At 34.5% G+C, this 18013-nt stretch overlaps 1 protein-coding gene across 2 annotated transcripts in view; it reads left to right on the forward strand.

Annotated features, from left to right (window-relative positions):
- Positions 1-18013, forward strand: part of CYFIP1 (cytoplasmic FMR1 interacting protein 1) — a 149630-nt gene that overhangs the window by 36774 nt on the left and 94843 nt on the right. For both annotated transcript variants that reach the window (XM_074300298.1, XM_074300299.1), the window contains exons 2-3: positions 16836-16959; positions 17278-17367. In XM_074300298.1, coding sequence (XP_074156399.1) covers positions 16843-16959; positions 17278-17367 — 207 coding nt within the window. In that variant the 5' untranslated portion in view covers positions 16836-16842. The remainder of the gene's footprint in view (positions 1-16835; positions 16960-17277; positions 17368-18013) is intronic.

Below are 18013 nucleotides of genomic sequence, written 5' to 3' on the forward strand. Positions count from 1 at the left end.
CATTCTAGTCTCTTTGCCAATAATACCTCAAATAGAATCTCGAAGAATTATTGACCTGACTGAACAACTTCCCCCCTCAGATTGTAAACTCTTTGAGGGCAGAAACTGTTTCTTATTTTTATCTCCTGGACTTAGTACTTAGTATTATGACTGACATATTGTAAACACTGAATAAATATTTATTAGATTGGCTATCTCCAAATCTGTTTCTTCTTAAGACTTGATATACTACTAGGATAACCTATTTAACATGTATGGGACTGCCTGCCATCTAGGGGAGGGGGTGGAGGGAAGGAGGGGAAAATTCAGAACAGAAGTGAGTGCAAGGGATAATGTTGCAAAAAATTACCCATGCATATGTACTGTCAAAAAAAAAGTTATAATTATAAAATTAATTTAAAAAATAAAAAAAAAAGAAAAGAAAAGAAAATGTACCACACAAAGCTGGTACTCAACAACAACAAAGACTGATATACTATTTCTATATAAACTTTAACTGGGATAAGATAGAAATTTTATTGACCTGCATGTACATTTTTTATTATTAATATTATTACTAAAGCTTTTTATTTTTAAAACATGTGGACAGGTAATTTTTCAACATTGATTCTTGTATAATCTAGTGTTCCAAATTTTCCTCTCCTTCCCCCTACCTCCTCCCCTGGATGGCAAGTAATCCATTATATGTTATACATGTTAAAATATATATTAAATCCAATATATGTAAACAAATTCGTACAGTTATCTTGCTGCACAAAAAAAAAATCAGATCAGAAAGGAAAGAAAATGAATAAGGAAACAAAATACAAACAAACAGCAAAAAAAAGTGAGAATACTATGTTGTGACCCACACTCCGTTTCCATAGAACTCTCTTTGGGTATAAATGACTCTCTTCATCACAAGATCATTGAAATTGGTCTGAATCATCTCATTGTTGGAAAGAGTCACATCCATCAGAATTGATCAGCATATAATCTTGTTACCATGTACAATGGTTTTGCTCATTTCACTCAACATCAGTTTCTGTAAATCTCTCTAGGCTTCTCTGAAATCATCCCACTCATCATTTCTTATAGAACAATAATATTCCATAACATTCATATATCATAACTTATTCTGCCATTCTCCAATGGATGGGCATGCACTCAGTTTCTAGTTCATTGCCACTACAAAAAGGGCTGCCACAAACATTTTTGCATGTGGGTCCTTTTCCCTCCTTCCTTTAAGATCTCCCTGGGACATAAGCCTATTGGATCAAAGGGTATACAAACTGCCTGTACATTCTTGTTTTCTGCTTCCTAATGACTGTCTACAGTGCTTCCTTGTCCATTCTTTGAGCTAAGGCTGGCTGTTATTTTCTATTCCTCATAGCTTTCACTTCCCTAGTCTTACCTAATCGTTTTTCTACTTACTGCCCTAACTTGTCCATACTCACTTGCTTCCCTTCATCTTCACAATAGAGTACTTAAGGGCAGAGACTTCTGACTTAAGATTCTGGCTTTCTGATACAAAATTCAGTAGCAATTTAGGAATTCATCTCTTTAGTTTATTCTTGTTGTTGAGTAGCTTACAGTTTGGTGGGGGAGACCAAGCAGACAGCTATATCCAAACAAAATCTCTACATGATAAATTGCAGATAATCAGCAAAGAGAAAGCATTAATATTAAGAGGGATCAAAACAGGCTTCTTGCAGAAAGCCAGGAGATAGAAGACAAATGAGAGAATTCCAAACAGTGAAAAATCTAGGTAGTTGGAAAATGGAATTTCATGTAAGAGATACAGGGAGGAGGCCAATATCATTGGAATCAGAGACTACATAGAAGGGAATAAGTATGTAAAAAGACTTGAAAAATAGCAAGGGACCAGGTTATAAAATCCAGACATGGAGTTAGAATTTGATCTGGAATAACAGGCAGCCTTTAAGGATTTCTGTGTAGGGATGTAATTTTTTTTTTTTTTTTAATGGAAGTAATTCCATTGTGCAGTACCTTTCACAGATAACCTTTTCTAGTGCTTCACCATTATAGCAAAGTGACCCTGGATTCTTTATGTATAAGTAAGGCATAGCCTGCAAAATTGTGAAAACAAAAGCCATAGAAAGACACTATGGCCACCTGTGATTGTTGGACCAGCCTAGCTATTTTCTGTTTATCCTTGCAGCTCACCACCTCCATTCCAACCATAATCCCTATCTCCTTCCCACAGAAACTTTGGAATTCCCTCCAACTTTTTGAAGTATTGAACTGTGTATTGTATTGTGTTGAGCACTGAGAAAAGATGCAGTACTGAGGGGCTGTGAGACTGTTGTATAAAGAAAAATGAAAATGAGCATTTATGTAACATTTTAAGACTTGCAAAGCACTCTGAGATAAGGAGAGATACATAAGAGTAATCCAGAAGCAGAGGGAAGGTTGGGAAGGGCTTCCTGGAAGAGGCAGCTGGAACAGAAGTGGGGATGGGCTATCCAGGAAAGAGTCAGCCATTTCTTGGAAATGTAGAAGACTGGAAATTGGAAATGGTAGAGACAATTAGAGTTGGCCAACTATAATTTATATAGGAGGTAAGGGAGGTATGTGAGATGAGGCTAGAAAGTGAGGTCAGAGGTAAAGAACCAAGCTATTCAGGAATACCTTGATTCCTATTTTGGTATATTTTTATTCTCTTTCTTAGACCTAAAGTAATTTTATCCCCTCTTATCTACCTTGCCAAATGCTTCTGTCTTATGAGCAGGAGTAATCACTCCTGCTTACCTTCCCCATGCCTTCCTTTTTGTTAGTTGAGTCATCCAGTTTGTTTCAGAGCTAAATTGGCCATATGCCTCTCTGCAGTGGTCCTGCAGAGCTCAGCCTTTGCTAGGTAGCTTGATTTTGTTTTTAAGCTCATCCCTTTTGGCACTCTCTTCTGTTCTTTTGGCAGCTTCCATACCAGCAGATTGAAGGTTAGGATTGAGATGATGGGGGTGGTGGAGGTGGCATTTTTAATTTTTTTTTTAAATTTGTTTGTCCCCCAGGTTAATGACTGTACCGGCTTTAAAAATGCATTTTAGATAGATAAATATAAAAGTTCTTTGTCCATTATCACTTGTTAACAGAACTGACAAATGAATGGAAATGATCCCAGGGTGACCTGCCCTCTTGGCTTATGGAGCTTGCTCAGGGAAAAAAAGGCCAGATCATGAAAGAGCTCATTGGAACATTCCTTCTTTTCAGGAAATTAGGTGCTGTGATTCATGGCTTTGTTCCTGAAGCATGTAATAATGGTGGTTGTATTTTATGGCGATCAACTCATGGCCCTTAGCTAACACACTGCTTTGTAAGCTGGGTGCTGGAAGCCCCTGACAGTCACAACTTAAATGGGAGCAATCAAAAGTGAGCAGTTGAATCAGTCCCTGTGTTTTGTGAGGGGATCTTTATGTAAGGCAGACCACAGCTCCAATGAAGGCCAGAAGGTAGCATGGTAGTGGATTTGGAGTCCAAGGATCTGGATTTGAATTCCTTCTCTGATATGGACTTATACTCAGTATAACCTTAGACTCAAGTCACTTAAGCTCTTTGATCCTGGGTTCCTCATCTCTGAAACAGGAGAGTTGGGCTAGATGGCCTCCTAACATTCCCTCCCTCCCTAAATCTAAGATAATATGATATTGATTTGTGGAAGGAGTCTTCAGTCTGCTTCCTTTTAATGGTGTTCAATCTGTCCATCATTCAACAAGCATTTATTAGACAATTACATTATTTCAGCAGTGACCTAAATGTTAAGGATATAAAGAAAGACAAAAACATAACTTTCAAGAAGGTTGGAGGAAGGTTCAGGAGTATGAGGTGCAAAGGGATTGTAGAGGAGTTATAGTATTAATGAGTGAATAAATGGAAAAGGATATTTATTAAATGCTTTTTATGTTCCAGACACTGCTGACCATTGAATATACTTTACCCCCCTTAAAAGCAAAAAAAAAAAAAAAAAAAAAAAAAGCAAGACAGTACTGTTCACAGTACTAAGTTTGTGGTAGCTGTTGAACTGTTTTCAATTGAGTCTGACTCTTCATGATCTTTGGAGGTTTCTTGGCAAAGATACAGGAATGGTTTGCCATTTTCTTCTCCAAGTCATTTTACAGGTGGGGAAATTGAGATAAACAGTTATAAGTGACTTGCCCAGTATCACATAACTGCTAAATATCTGAAGCCACATTTAAACTCTCCACCATCTCAGATACCCTTATATTCTAAGTGGGTAAAATGATATATAAAGGGAGCTAGAGTTAGAAAGGGGGCACTGGGTATGTGGACTAAACAAAATAAAGTGAAATCAGAGATTAGTTGTTTTGTATATGGTATAACATCTTATACTTTTTGAAGCACTTTCAAAGACTTTACATTATTTGATCATAAGAACCCAGATTTCTTTCAGTAGCTTTTCTACACTAGAGGAAACTGATTTTTAATTTTCCAAAGTAATTGGCAGTTTAAAATGATGTGCCTTCATTCCAGCTAAGCAACTAGAAAAAAAAAATTTCCTTTAAATCTCTCATTAAGATTATTTTTCTCTATCATATTGTTTTTGTATAAATCATTGTATTTCTTCACTCTCTGTTATTTCATAAATTCCTTCCCAGTTTCCTCTGAAATTTTGTTTGATTACTTTCTGGTACATTATGCTCACACACCACAATTTCTTTAGCTTTACCCTCTTAGTTTTCAATTTTTAGCTGCCACAAAAGAGCTGCTGTAAATATTTTTGTACATGAAGATCCTTTTCCTTTTCTTTGATTTTTATTTTGGTGGGGAAGGTAACAGTGTAGGCCTCGTAGTGATATAATTGAGTCAAAGGGGATATACAGTTTAGTAAATCTAGGCATAGTTCCAAATTGTTTTCCAGAAGACTAGATCAATTTGCCATTTTAGCAACAGTATACTAGTGTTCTTGTTTTCTCCCAAATCATGCAACATTTGTCATTTTCTCCTTTTGTCATCTTTGCCCTTCTGATAGGTGAAAAATCTCATGTTTGCTTTAATTTGCATTTCTATAAATTACTTATGATTTAGAGTTTTTTCATGGTAGTTGATACCTTGAATTTCTTCATTTAAAAATGTTTATTCATATCTTTTGACTATGAATCTGTTAGAGAATGGCTCCTATTCTTATACATTTGAATTTCTTACAAATTTGAATCAATTCCTTATGTTTCTTGGGAATGACGCTTTTATCTGAGAAACTTGTTTCAAAGATTTTTTTTCCCCCTCAGTAAACTCTTATCTAACTTTTTTTTTAATACCACATATACATTAGATTTATTTGTGAAAAACCTTTTAAATTTTATGTAATCAAAATTAACCATTAGTCATGAACTCTTCCCCTATCCATAAATCCTAGAGGGTTTTTTTTTCCCCTTGCCCCCAATTTGTCTCTGGGTTATGTATACATTTAAAGCTTATTATGGTATATGGTATGAGGTATTGGTTTAAATCTCTATATGTATTAAACATCGTTTACTGTATATATGCCAGACACTGGAAATAGCAAAATAAAGACAAAAATAGCTCTTGCTCTCAAGTGTCTCACATTTTTAATGGTGACACAAGAATAACTGGAGATAAACTTGGCCTTCAGAAAGTTTTTTTTTTCCTTGAGATGCAACATGTGCAATATGTTCTCAAAATAAATGCAATTTGTGCAATAATTTTTTCATTCTTATTAGATTATAAACTCCTAATTTTTGTGTCCAAAGTACCTGGTACTTGTATGTACTTAATGTTTATTAAATTAACAAATTCATTTAAATGATTCAATTTGTTCTTAACTTCAGGGGCACAAGCTCAGGTAGAGATGATTAGCTTTTAAAAATTTTTGAGCCTTGATGTGTTTGCCTTCTTTGTAATGCTGAAACTGTTGGTTTATCTTCAGTGGTTGTTTTTGGCAATAATCATGCTTTCAGTGTCTGGCTGCATTTTGGGACAATTGTGTAGCCTCCTTGGCTTTGTAGCAACCTTTGACTTGGAAGTTCTCAGTGTATTCATAACAGCCAGAGTTTACCATTTTCTGTTGTCATGGAGGTAAACTGGCATTGATTGTACTCCTCTGGTATTTGGAAAAGGCCAAACTAAAGTCAAGATTGCTTATTTAGTAAAGCTAAACATATGCAGTTTCTACTAAGGAAGTATATGATCAGTCATATCATTGTTGTGTGTGTGATTTAATATTGTTAGAGAAATTAAAATTTTTTAATCATTCTATTGATTTTGTTGTTGTTGTTGTTCCATATATCATCCCATGGTTTTCCTAGGTAACCTTCCTCTTCTTCCCCCAACACCTTCCTTGAGAGCCATTTCATATGACAGAGTATTTTTTTTAATTGAATAATCTATGTACATTGATAAATAAAATATCAGTTATAATGTATATAATATATATGTTGTAATAACATATATAATATACATGTATATAACATATCTCAAGGACAAGTACTTTGTCTTTGGAAATTTAGCACAAATGCAGATATAGAAGTGATAATAATAATTCAGTTCTGTGTAGCTCTTAAATATTTTAATAGCATTTTCTTCACAACTCTTTGATAGAGAAAATACAGGTATTTTCTTATTTTTTCCAAGATCTCAGATTTGACTGGTAGAGGGAACTCCTGGTAAGGAAATGGTTTTACAATGCATATGACTGTAGAACTACTCCTCAATACGTAATCTTAGAGATTTGCCTAAGGCACTCTAAAGTTAAGAGACTTGCTCAGAATCCTGTATGTAACTGATATCTCTCCAAGCTGGAATTTGAACCTGACTTGGGGGTTAGCTACATATACATTATGTCAAACCACCTCTCAACACAAGTAGGGCTGCCTTTTCTTTCCTTCAGAAGGGGAAACTGAGACTGAAAAGGTTACATCACTTAGGATCTTAGATTTAGAGTGGGAAATATAAGTAGAGGCTGTCTAGTCCATTGTTTTCATTGAGAAACTGAGACAATGACAATACTTAAGGTCATGTAGGTAATGAGTAGCTGTCCATTTATGATCACTGTGTCTGTCTCTCTCTTTGTGTCTAGCAGTTTCTCTCTGTCATGTCTGCCTCTCTGTGTCTTTGTGACTATATGTCTGTCTTTATGTGTCTGTGTCTTTGTGTGGGTGTCTTTCTGTCTGTCATACACACACACTATCTAAGTGTATCTCTGTCTCTCTCTGTGTCTGTATGTTTCTTTCTGTCTGTCTTGTATGTACATATTTATTTATATATTGTTGTTCCCACTATCCCTCATTAGAAGCTAGTTTTTTGAGGGAGGGATTCTTTCTTGTGCCTTTCTTCAGGTGGCAATAACATGACTGACTACAAAATAAGCATTTAAGAAATTCTTGCAGCCTGACCAGCTGATATATTAACCTGTGTTCTCTGACTAAATTCTGTGTTTTTTTACCTTTCTGAGTAATAAGGGTAAAAAATAAATCCCAGCAACGTGGTCTAAGTAAATTTATGTGATGGGAGAGATCATTTTCCATATAGGGAATCAAGCAAGAGGAGATGACTTCTGAACTGGGCAAGGAGAGTTTACAAATTTCCAAGCATTTGGGATAGCCTCTATGAATACACAGAGGCAAGAGACAACAAAAAAAGATTAGAGATAAGAATAGTGGCCATTTGGGCTATAGAAGTGGGAAGAAATAAGATAGAAATGATAAATTAGAGTCTTTGTGGAGGTACTTAAATGTCAGACATGCATTTTTTATCTTTCTTTAAAAATAAATAAGTACATACAATTGTGTTGTAGTCAGTATATACAGCTCAAATTCTGCTGATTTTATTTTATTTTTTTTTTACTTTATATCGACCTTGAATAAGTTTTCAATATTTTTTATGCTTCCTATTTATCCTTTTATGGCACCACAATATTTATTATTAATAAAAATTATTCAGTTCTCCAGTTGTTGCCAATAAAGGTCACCCCTCCCTTTTTTTTAATTATTAAAAAATACAGAAGCTTTAGCTATATTTACACACACACATACACACATACACACACACTGCTTTTCTCCTTTTGCATTGCATTTGAGAGTCCTAAGCAGTGTAATTTGCTGGATTGGAAGATAAGGTCAGTTGTTTGACTTTTGAAGAGCATAGATTTAGAGTTGGAAAAGACATTAGTGGTCATCTTCCAGCCTTCTCATTTAATGGATGAGGTCAATTATGTAGCAGAATTGGGATTTGAATTCAGGTTTTTGACTGCAGAGCCAGTAGACTTTTCACTGGTCCATAGTACCTTAAAGCTTAATTGCATGCTATCATGTTGCTCCCCAATATATCTATACTAATCTTCATTCCTGCCATTAGTCTACTAGACTTTTACTTTTTATCTTATTGGCAGAAGGGAGCCATCAAAGGAATTTATTTAATAGCATTTAAATTTTTCCAATTATATGGAAAGGCAGTTTTAAATGTTCATTCTTTGAAAGATTTTGAGTTCTAATTTTTTCTCCATTCCTTTCTAAGGCAGCAAACAATCTGATATATGTTAAATAATATGTGCATCCTTTTAAACATATTTCCATGTTTGTCATGTTGTACAAGAAAAATCAGACTCAAGGGGGGAAAAACATGAGAAAGAAAAAATAATAAAAAGGTGAAAATACTATGCTTTCATCTATAATCAATCTACATAGTTCTCTCTATATGTGATTGGCATTTTTCATCCCAAATCTATTAGAATTGCCTTGAATTGCTACATTCTTGAGAAAAGCCAAGTTCATTACAGTTGATCATCCCATAATCTTATTACTGTGTACAATGTTTTTCTTGTTCTGCTCACTTTACACAGCCTCAGTTCATGTAAGTCTTTTCAGATTTTTCTGTAGTCACTCTGCTCATCATTTCTTATAGAACAATAGTATTCCATTACCTTCGTATACTATAACCTATTCAGCGATTCCTCAGCTGATGGGCACACACTAAAGTTCCAGATTCTTGCCACCACAAAAAAAATTTCCTATAAACTTTTTTGCACATAGGAGTTCTTTTCCTTTTTTAATTTTTCTTTTATTTTTTTATTTATTTTTAAAATTATCTCTTTGGGATACAGATCCAATGGTGAGATTGCTGGATCAAAGGATATGCATTATTTAGGTATATAAGCTAGTTATTAATGCTAGCTATTACATAACTCAGCAAACCCAGTTATACTTTCTTATTTTCAATTTTCTTAGTCACCTTTTATTAGGGACAGTTTAGCATTTTTCCCTTGTGAAAAAGTCATGATTTCTAACTAGTAACTATATATATATATTTTTTTTTTTTTTTCTTCTAGATTAGACAAGACTTCAAGTTGTGTTATATCAAAAGTTCTTTTTTTCCCCCTTCTCAATAGTATTTCATTTTTCCAAATACATGTAAAGATAATTTTCAACATTAATTTTTGTAAGAGTTTTACACCAAAGGTTTTTAACCTTTGGTCCTCAGATCCTTTGGGATTATGTGAAATTAGGTGGTGAAAAATTAACCTAATTAATTTCACTAACCTCTAACTAAAATTAAATATTTCCTTCAATTATGGAAAATATTCAAAGAAGAGTTCATAGGGTTCATCAGATTGACACAGTGGTCTACAATACAAGGCTTTACCATGCAGCAGGCTGCTTAAAAAAAAAAAAAAAATCCCCAACAGATTCTGTTGATCACATTGCAGTCTAGTTTCTGTACCTCCTTAACTTTTGAGCAGCTGACAGAAAGGAAGTAGATGACTATCGCAGAATCAACAAACATGTTCACCTAAACAGGAAGACTCTTCTTCCTCATTCAGGACTTGATTTTGTGGTGAACTCGGGAGGAAAAGCTGCTGAGCCACGGTAATAAAGTGGATATTTTCTTAAAATAAGTGCCACACCCTAAGTAAAAACCCCAATTTCTTCTTTGCATTACCTCTCTTCTCTAGTTCAAAGTGCAAATTTTAAAATATACTTGTACCCTGTTTTGCATTTATAGTAGATGTGCAAAACAATCCTAAGTGTTTTGAAATAGGAAAATATATGAAAATTACAGATGTATTATGGCCTTCAACTGATGAATTTTCATTTTAGAACAGGTGCCTGGGCAGGGAGGAACAAATGTTTTTGCAATAAAATTATATTAATAATATTTTTGGTCACCTAATTAAATTATCTTGTCTCCCTTTTTTGTTAAGTTTCCACATGCTGATTACATTTAAAATGAAAATAGAAACTTGGGGAATTTTTTTTCTTCATCCTACTTTTTTCCTATTGCTAGCAACTGTGAGAGCATACTTTATATATTTCTCTCAATATTTACTGTAGTTACTTGTAGAAGTCTAGATTTAGAGATGTAAAGGATATCTCTCCAGTCCAATGTCTCTCTTTCATATTAGAGATGAGATCCTTAGATTCAGATAAGATAAAGGATTTCATCTAGGTTATTTAGCTGCAAATAGCATATTCAGCTTCTGACTCTATCCAAATCCAGTGCTCTTTCCACCATAACATGCCACCTTATTTAAAAAAAAGTCTATTCTTGGGAGAGGAACTATTTTCAGTAATGTTATAATTAAATCTGAAGGATCTGGGGACTAGGTTAGTTTCATGTATTTAGTATAGTGAGTGCCTGGAGAAATTAGGCCTTTTATTTTACTTTTAGAACTTTAAATATTACTTTGTTTTTTCAATTACATGTAAAGATAGTTTTCAACATTTATTTTTCTATAAGAATTTGGGTTCCAAATTTTTTCTCCTCCTTTCCCCAAGATGGCAGGCAATCTCATATAGGTTAAATATGTACAATCGTGTTAAACATATTTCTACATTAGTCATGTTGTAAAAGAAGAAGTGGAACAAAAGGAAAAAATAAAAAATGAAAATAGGCTGCTTTGATTTGCACTCTTAACTCGATAGTTCTTTCTTTGGATGTAGATAGCATGAGTTTTTTGGAATTGGCTTGGATCATTGTATTGCTGAGAAGAGCTAGGTCAATCATAGTTGATGATCCCATAATTTAGCTATTACTATGTATGATGATCTTCTCCTGGTTCTGCTCACTTATCCAATTCTGTCTGCTTATTGTTTCTTATAGCACAATAATATTCCATTACATTCATATACCACAATTCCCCAATTGATGGACATTCCCTCAATTCCAATTTCTTGCTGTCATAAAAGAGCTGTAATAAATATTTTTGTACACCTTGGTCCTTTCCCCCTTTTTAATGATGCCTTTAGGATACTGACCTAGTAGAGGTATTACTGGATCTAAGGGCAATTTGATTGTCCTGGGGGCATAGTTCCAAATTGTACTCTAGAATGGTTGGCTCAATTCACAACTCCAACAGTGAATTAATAGTATACCAGAAATTGTGCTTTTTACAGGTATAGTAATTTTTAAAAAGATTTAAAAATGTATGTGGGATTGGGAGAAGCAAGACTGCTTTAGTTTTGTCTCAGAGCTTTATCAGCTGAAGGAAATTGGTTTGTGTGAACTATCTGAAAAATTAGCTATATGGTGCAGAAATGGGTCTAATTTGCTTTAAGTTGAAGGAGATGCTTATTATTTGTTTGAATAATGGGAAACTTCATTAATAAACTTAAAAATATGTATTGTCCAGTTACATTGAAAAAATATATCTGGTTAGTTAAAATAAGGTATTCTTCCATTGAGATAGTATTTTCCGACCCATGAGATTGGCTGGTCACCACCTTTGTTACTAGTTGCCCAAGTCTTGTTTTAGACTTAGAGCAACCAAAAGCAAGATAGTTAAGGAAATTGTCCATCTCTAGAAGAGCACTTACTTGATGAGGTTAAGATATTTAGGGGAAAATTACCCCCTTGAGATTGCAGAGATATGGAGGATGTTAAAAACAGAAAGTTTGTGGCTTTTTACCACTAACCAGTTTTTAATTCACTGAAAGGTTTTTCATGCTTTTGGTTGTTCAGCTGTGGTTTTTTCTCTCAAGCTTTGTGGTTCTGAGACAAACTGCCCACCTGTTTATTAACCTCTAGTTAATTTTGATCTGAAAACTAGTGATTTACATGCAGCATCAGAAAATGTGCTGAGACATTATTTGGGGGTTTATACCATAAACAACGATCCAGGTGTTCCGTGGTATTCTAGAGAGAAGATTTGATTTCTTGGCTATTTTGATGTTCCAAAAACTTGTTTTATTTCTTCTGGAGAAACCAATTTTCATTTTGAGTTGTAGTTTCTTTCTTTAAAACATCTTGGAGTCAGCAGTTTGGGGAGTTAGGAGGAGCTATGCAATTACTTTCTCTTTGTCCTCCCACTATTGTTTTCTAGTCGATAAATATAAATAATTGGTTCTATGTTTAATTCATCAACTCTAGTGCCTTTAGCAAACAAAGATCTATAGATTGAGTTGGAAGAGCATTGTTCAAATCCCACCTCTAAATTTAAGATCCCAGATAAAAGGAAGTTTAGGGATCATCTTCTCTAACTACCTCATTTTATTGCTAAGGAAGCAGACTCAGAGAAATTAAGTGATTTGCCCAGAATTATATGGTAAAAACTGGGATTCAAACTTAGGTCCTGTGACTTCAAATCCAGGGTTCTTTTCATTATATCCAAGAGCCTCATGTTGGAAAATAATCCCTATAGTTCCCATCTTCTCAGGATTTTTTGTGAGAATCAAGTGAGATTGGGGCACCCAGATGGTAATCATAGAGTACCAGGCAAGAAATCAGGATGACTAATCTTCCTGAGTTTAAATCTGGTCTCAGACACTAGCTAACCTGATTATTCTGGGGAAGTCACTGAGCCCAGTTTGCCTTAGTTCCTCATCTGTAAACTGGGCAGGGAAAAACTCACTCTAGTATCTTTGCCAAGAAAACCCCAAATGGGGTAAAAAAAAAAAAATCTTACACAACTGAAACAATTCAATAACAACAATTCCAATGTCATATTTTTCAAAGTAGAAAATATTATTTTCCCTCTAATCATATCCCAGCATCAAATCCCAAACTGTTCACACAGGGACTAAGAGTTCATGACAAAGTTTAAGTCTTCCCTCTATGATATTAAATAGAGAATTTGACATATTTCATAATGTTTATGTAGCATGTGTAGAGTATAAAAATAGGCTTAGTTCTTGCCATTCTGTCCCAGAATTTTCTCTATCATCCCTTTATTCTGGGGCAGTTAAAACATGATTACACCAGTTTTCTTTTTTAGTGGCCTTTGTGGCTAAGGATCTAATGATATATATATCTAATCCAGACAAAAGGAGGTATTTTGAAGGGATTATAAAGTTTACCTACATCTGGGTGATAAGAGCATTGTTACTTTCTTAAATTCCCCTTTTTATCTATACTTGTTCTTTCCTTCAGATCCCGCCCCAAAGAGCCATTTCTGCCTAAGTCCTGGCTACATCAGTCTTCCTTGTCTTTCCCACTCCTTTTGCCTCTTCAAGAATGCTGACTCTTTTGGGGCCAAATGAGCCGTCTACCTTGAGCTCTTTATTTGTTTATGAGTGAATATGGGGCATCAGAATTTGTAGGAACCCATAAGAATATCTCCATATCTCCTAGTGGGAAAGATATTTTTATGGTTTTTTTCTTTTTTCTTTTTTTTTTTCTTTTATTTTAAATTCATGAAACAAAACAAGCATTTATATAACACAGTACAATAAAAAACATGATTATACATGAAACTGCAAATTTACCATGTACAACTTGTTATTCCCTCCAAATATTTAACAAAGATATCATGTACATTTTTTTCTTTTTTTTCTTCCTTTCCTCCATCCACCTTAGAGATGGGTACCATTAGACACTAGTAGGTGTAAGAGAGAGAATGTGTGTGTTACTCTATACACATACACACACACACACACACACATATATAGACATATATGTGTTCTTTCTCTAGATAACATCTTCATATATCCTTTATTTTTTATTTATATATTTATAATAGTTAAAATGACTTAGAAAGGAAACAAAATACAAACAATAACAAAAAGAGTGAAGATACTGTGTTGTGATCTACATTCAGTTCCCATAGTCCTCTCTCTGCGTACAGATGGCTTTCTCCATCACAAGTCTATTGGAATTGACCTGAATCACCTCATTGTTAAAAAGAGCCACATCCATCAGAGTTGATCATCACATAATCTTGTTGCTCATTTCACTTAGCATCTGTTCATGTAAGTCTCTCCAGGTCTCTCTAAAATCATCCTTCTAGTTGTTTCTTACAGAACAGTAATATTCCATAACATTCATATACCATAATTTATTTAGCCATTCTCCAATTGATGGGCATCCACTCAGCTTCTTGCCATTACAAAAGAAGCTGCAACAAAATTTTTGCACATGTGGGTCCCTTTCCCTCCTTTAAGATCTCTTTAGAATATAAGCCCAGTAGAGACACTGCTGGACCAAAGGATATAGACAGTTTGATAACTCTTTAGGCTTAATTCCAAATTGTCCTCCAGAATGGTTGGATCAACCCACCAATAATGTATTAGAGTCCTACTTTTCCCATATCCCCTCCAACATTCATCATTATCTTTTCTTATCATCTCAGCCAATCTGAGCAGTATGAAGTGGTTCCTCAGAATTGTCTTAATTTCTCTAATCAATTGTGATTTAGAACATTTTTTAATATGACTAGAAATGGCTTTAGTTTCTTCATCTGAAAATTGCCCGTTCATATCCTTTGACCATTTATCAATGGAGGATGGCTTATATTCTTATAAATTTGAGCTAATTCTCTCTATATTTTAGAAGTGAAGCCTTTATCAGAACCCTTGGATGTGAAAAAAAAAAAAAATTCCCCAATTTTCTGCTTCTCATCTAATCTACAAAACCTTTTTAATTTAATAAAAAAAATTATCCATTGTGCAATTATAATGTCCTCTACTTCTTCTTTGGCCATAAATTCCCTTCTCCACAGATCTGAGAGGTAGATTATCCCTTGTTCTCCTAGTTTGCTCATATTATCACACTTTATGTCTAAATCATGAACCCATTTCCACTTTATCTTGGTATAGGGTTTAGAGGTTGGTGAGTTAGTTTCTGCCATGCAATTTTCTAATTTTCCCAACAATTTTTGTCAAAGAGTGTGTTCTCATCTCAGAAGCAGGAGTCTTTGGGTTTATCAAACCCAAGATTACTGTAGTCATTGACTATTTTGTCTTGTGAATCTAACTTATTCCACTGATCCCCTACTCTCTTTCTTAGTAAGTTACCCCAGCTCCGAGTTTATATTGAATTTTGCATTCAATTCTGATTTCTAGCAAGATGGCTCCAGGTTGTTGTTGGTGTCTCTGAATCATTATGTCCCAAACCCAGAATAGAACTGCTCCCTTCTATTCCAGATGGGCTGTAGGTTGCTTGTAGCAGGAATTTTGGGACAGTTACTAAAACAGAGCTTAGGTTTGGCTTAAGCTACATTCTTGTAAAAAGGGACCACAAAAGACTTGTTTAAAAGTCAAGTCAACAAACCTTTATTAAGTACTTGCTCTTTTCCAGGCATTCTATTAAGCTCTGGGATAGAAAAGAGGGTGAAAATAGTCTCAGCTTTCAAGGAGATTGTTCTTATAGTAACTAGGTAAAGCTACAGAGTAGACTGAAAGTGACCTCAGAGAAGTCATTATTATCTGGTGGGACAGCCAGAAGTCTCCTGTAAGAAGGTGGGTTCTGGGCCTTTTTGAGTCTTGGAGGAAACCAGCTAGATCCAGAGGTGAAAGTGAAGAGGTGGAACTTTTAAATGTAAGAGATTCCCATGTACTCATTGACAAATACTTAAACGTGACACAGTAACCTGGAACTCCAAAGACGGCCTTTCTGGCTGTATTATGTGTTCAGTGGCTCACTGAAATTTACAGCTTCAGATAAGGTTCTGAACCACATTGGTAGCAGGAGTTTTCATCATCTAGAAATTTTCTGATACTTGTGAAATCATAAATCTATTTCCTTTCACTATCTTGAGAAAGAAGGGGGGGGAAACAGGAATTCACAGGTACTTGGAAAGATTGGTAAGAATGACAGAATAAAATAAGCACAAATGAGAAAATATGCAGTGACTATGATGATGAAAATGGAAAAATCACTCAAAGGAAATAAAACTGCCACATGATTGATTAACTAGTGAAGGAAATCCAGAATGAAACATATTTTTTGGCAGGAATTTAGTTTGTTTTATGATTTATTACAATGGTTTTTGTTTCTCTCTTTTTTCTTTTCCATTGGGGACGGGAGAAAATAAATGCTTGTAAATTGGGGGGGAGGGGAATTTATTTAAAAATCAGCAAAGGTGGCAGAGAACAGAGAGTAAAACAGCTTTCACCCTACAAAGCAGAAGGGTGAAGGACTACTATTACAGTACATTGAATGAATGCATTGTTAAAAACTAGCTGCTATGGTGGGTTTTTTCAATGGTTGTTTTTGTTATTGGGGGCAGGGGGAGTAGTTGAAGTGACCGATACAGGAAGACAATGACAGTGGGCATTAGTGAAATATATTTAAATAGATAAAAAGTGTGTCTCCATGTGTAAGACTGTGGTTGACAGAGGACATGTTTGATTCGAATAACTTGGTGGATTGATTGTCTGAATGCTACATTAGCAGCAGTAGAGATTTCAGTAGGAATCAGAATGAGGAAGATGACATACCCATTGATTACTAGGAAACTTGCAAATTGTTGCAACTCCATTCTTGTTTCTGGCTTGATATCTCTAATGGTTTTCTTCTGACACATTTAGACCTCAGGAAGGGAAGGGATGACAGTATGGGAAAAAAAGGGTAGCTTTTTAGATTTGTGAAACAATTTGAAAAACATTATCCATGTTTAAGAATCCTGTTTCATTTTCTTGGCTATATGACAGGATCAAGATGACTGCCCAGGTGACCCTGGAAGATGCTCTGTCCAATGTGGACCTCCTGGAGGAATTGCCACTGCCAGACCAGCAGCCATGTATTGAGCCTCCACCATCTTCTTTGCTCTATCAGGTAAATAATTTTCAGAAATTGCAATTGCACTTGAACAAGTAATATATAAGGGGCACCATGATATTAGAAAGCACTGAATTTGGAATCAGAAATTCTGGGTTCCACACTTGGCTTGGATACTAGTTTTACTATTTACTATTTCTGAACTTTGAATTTCCTCATTTGTAAAATGAGTATAATTTTGTACTACTTGAAATATTATTATTATGTTTTGTAAATCCAAAATAAATAGTAATTGTAATTAATGTTAATTATAATTTTATTTTAAATAAACCTACCATTTCCTTTCTAAAGCTGTACTTTATTTTTTCTTCTTAGCCAAACTTCAACACTAACTTTGAAGACAGAAATGCATTTGTCACAGGCATTGCAAGATACATCGAACAAGCAACTGTCCATTCTAGCATGGTAATTCATTTGTTTATATTTATTTATTCTTTGCAATAGGAAATCTAAATGGCAAATAATAGATTTTTGAAGTTAGCCCCTAGTCCCTTACCTCCCCCCTTTTTGGGTATTCTGTTGATAGTGATATCCATAATAGTGATAGTGATTATCCATTTAAGAAAAGGTGATATCATTTTCACCAAGAGGAAAAATATATAAAGAGAAAAATAAACATAATTAGTTTTTTCATTTGATGTATTTTTACCTCTTTTACATCTACATTATTGAAAAGTAGAAAGTATAGTAAGTATAATATTTGTGATTCTTTTGTAAATTTACCTCCTGCTTTTTTCTCTTGATATTCTGGTACAGCATGGATTTTTTTTCCCCCCAGTATTTATCTCTTTTTCATATAAAAAAACCAAGGGCCAGTTTTGTTTTTTATTGAGTATGTTTAATTAAGGAAGTTTGTAAGTAGTATTTAGATATGAATTTGCATTTTTCTGGAGGACAAATAATGAATGTTCCATTGATACCCAAAGCAGCTTTCATTTGGGTTTAACCATATGCCTCAAACCCAGCTCAGCACTGATTAAAGCATTATTTAATGGTTAGAAGAATTTGGCATTAAAAGACATGTTAGGTTTCCTGAGCTCTGGAGGCTATG

The sequence above is a fragment of the Sminthopsis crassicaudata genome, chromosome 3 (assembly GCF_048593235.1).
Source record: "Sminthopsis crassicaudata isolate SCR6 chromosome 3, ASM4859323v1, whole genome shotgun sequence".
Classification (NCBI taxonomy): domain Eukaryota; kingdom Metazoa; phylum Chordata; class Mammalia; order Dasyuromorphia; family Dasyuridae; genus Sminthopsis; species Sminthopsis crassicaudata.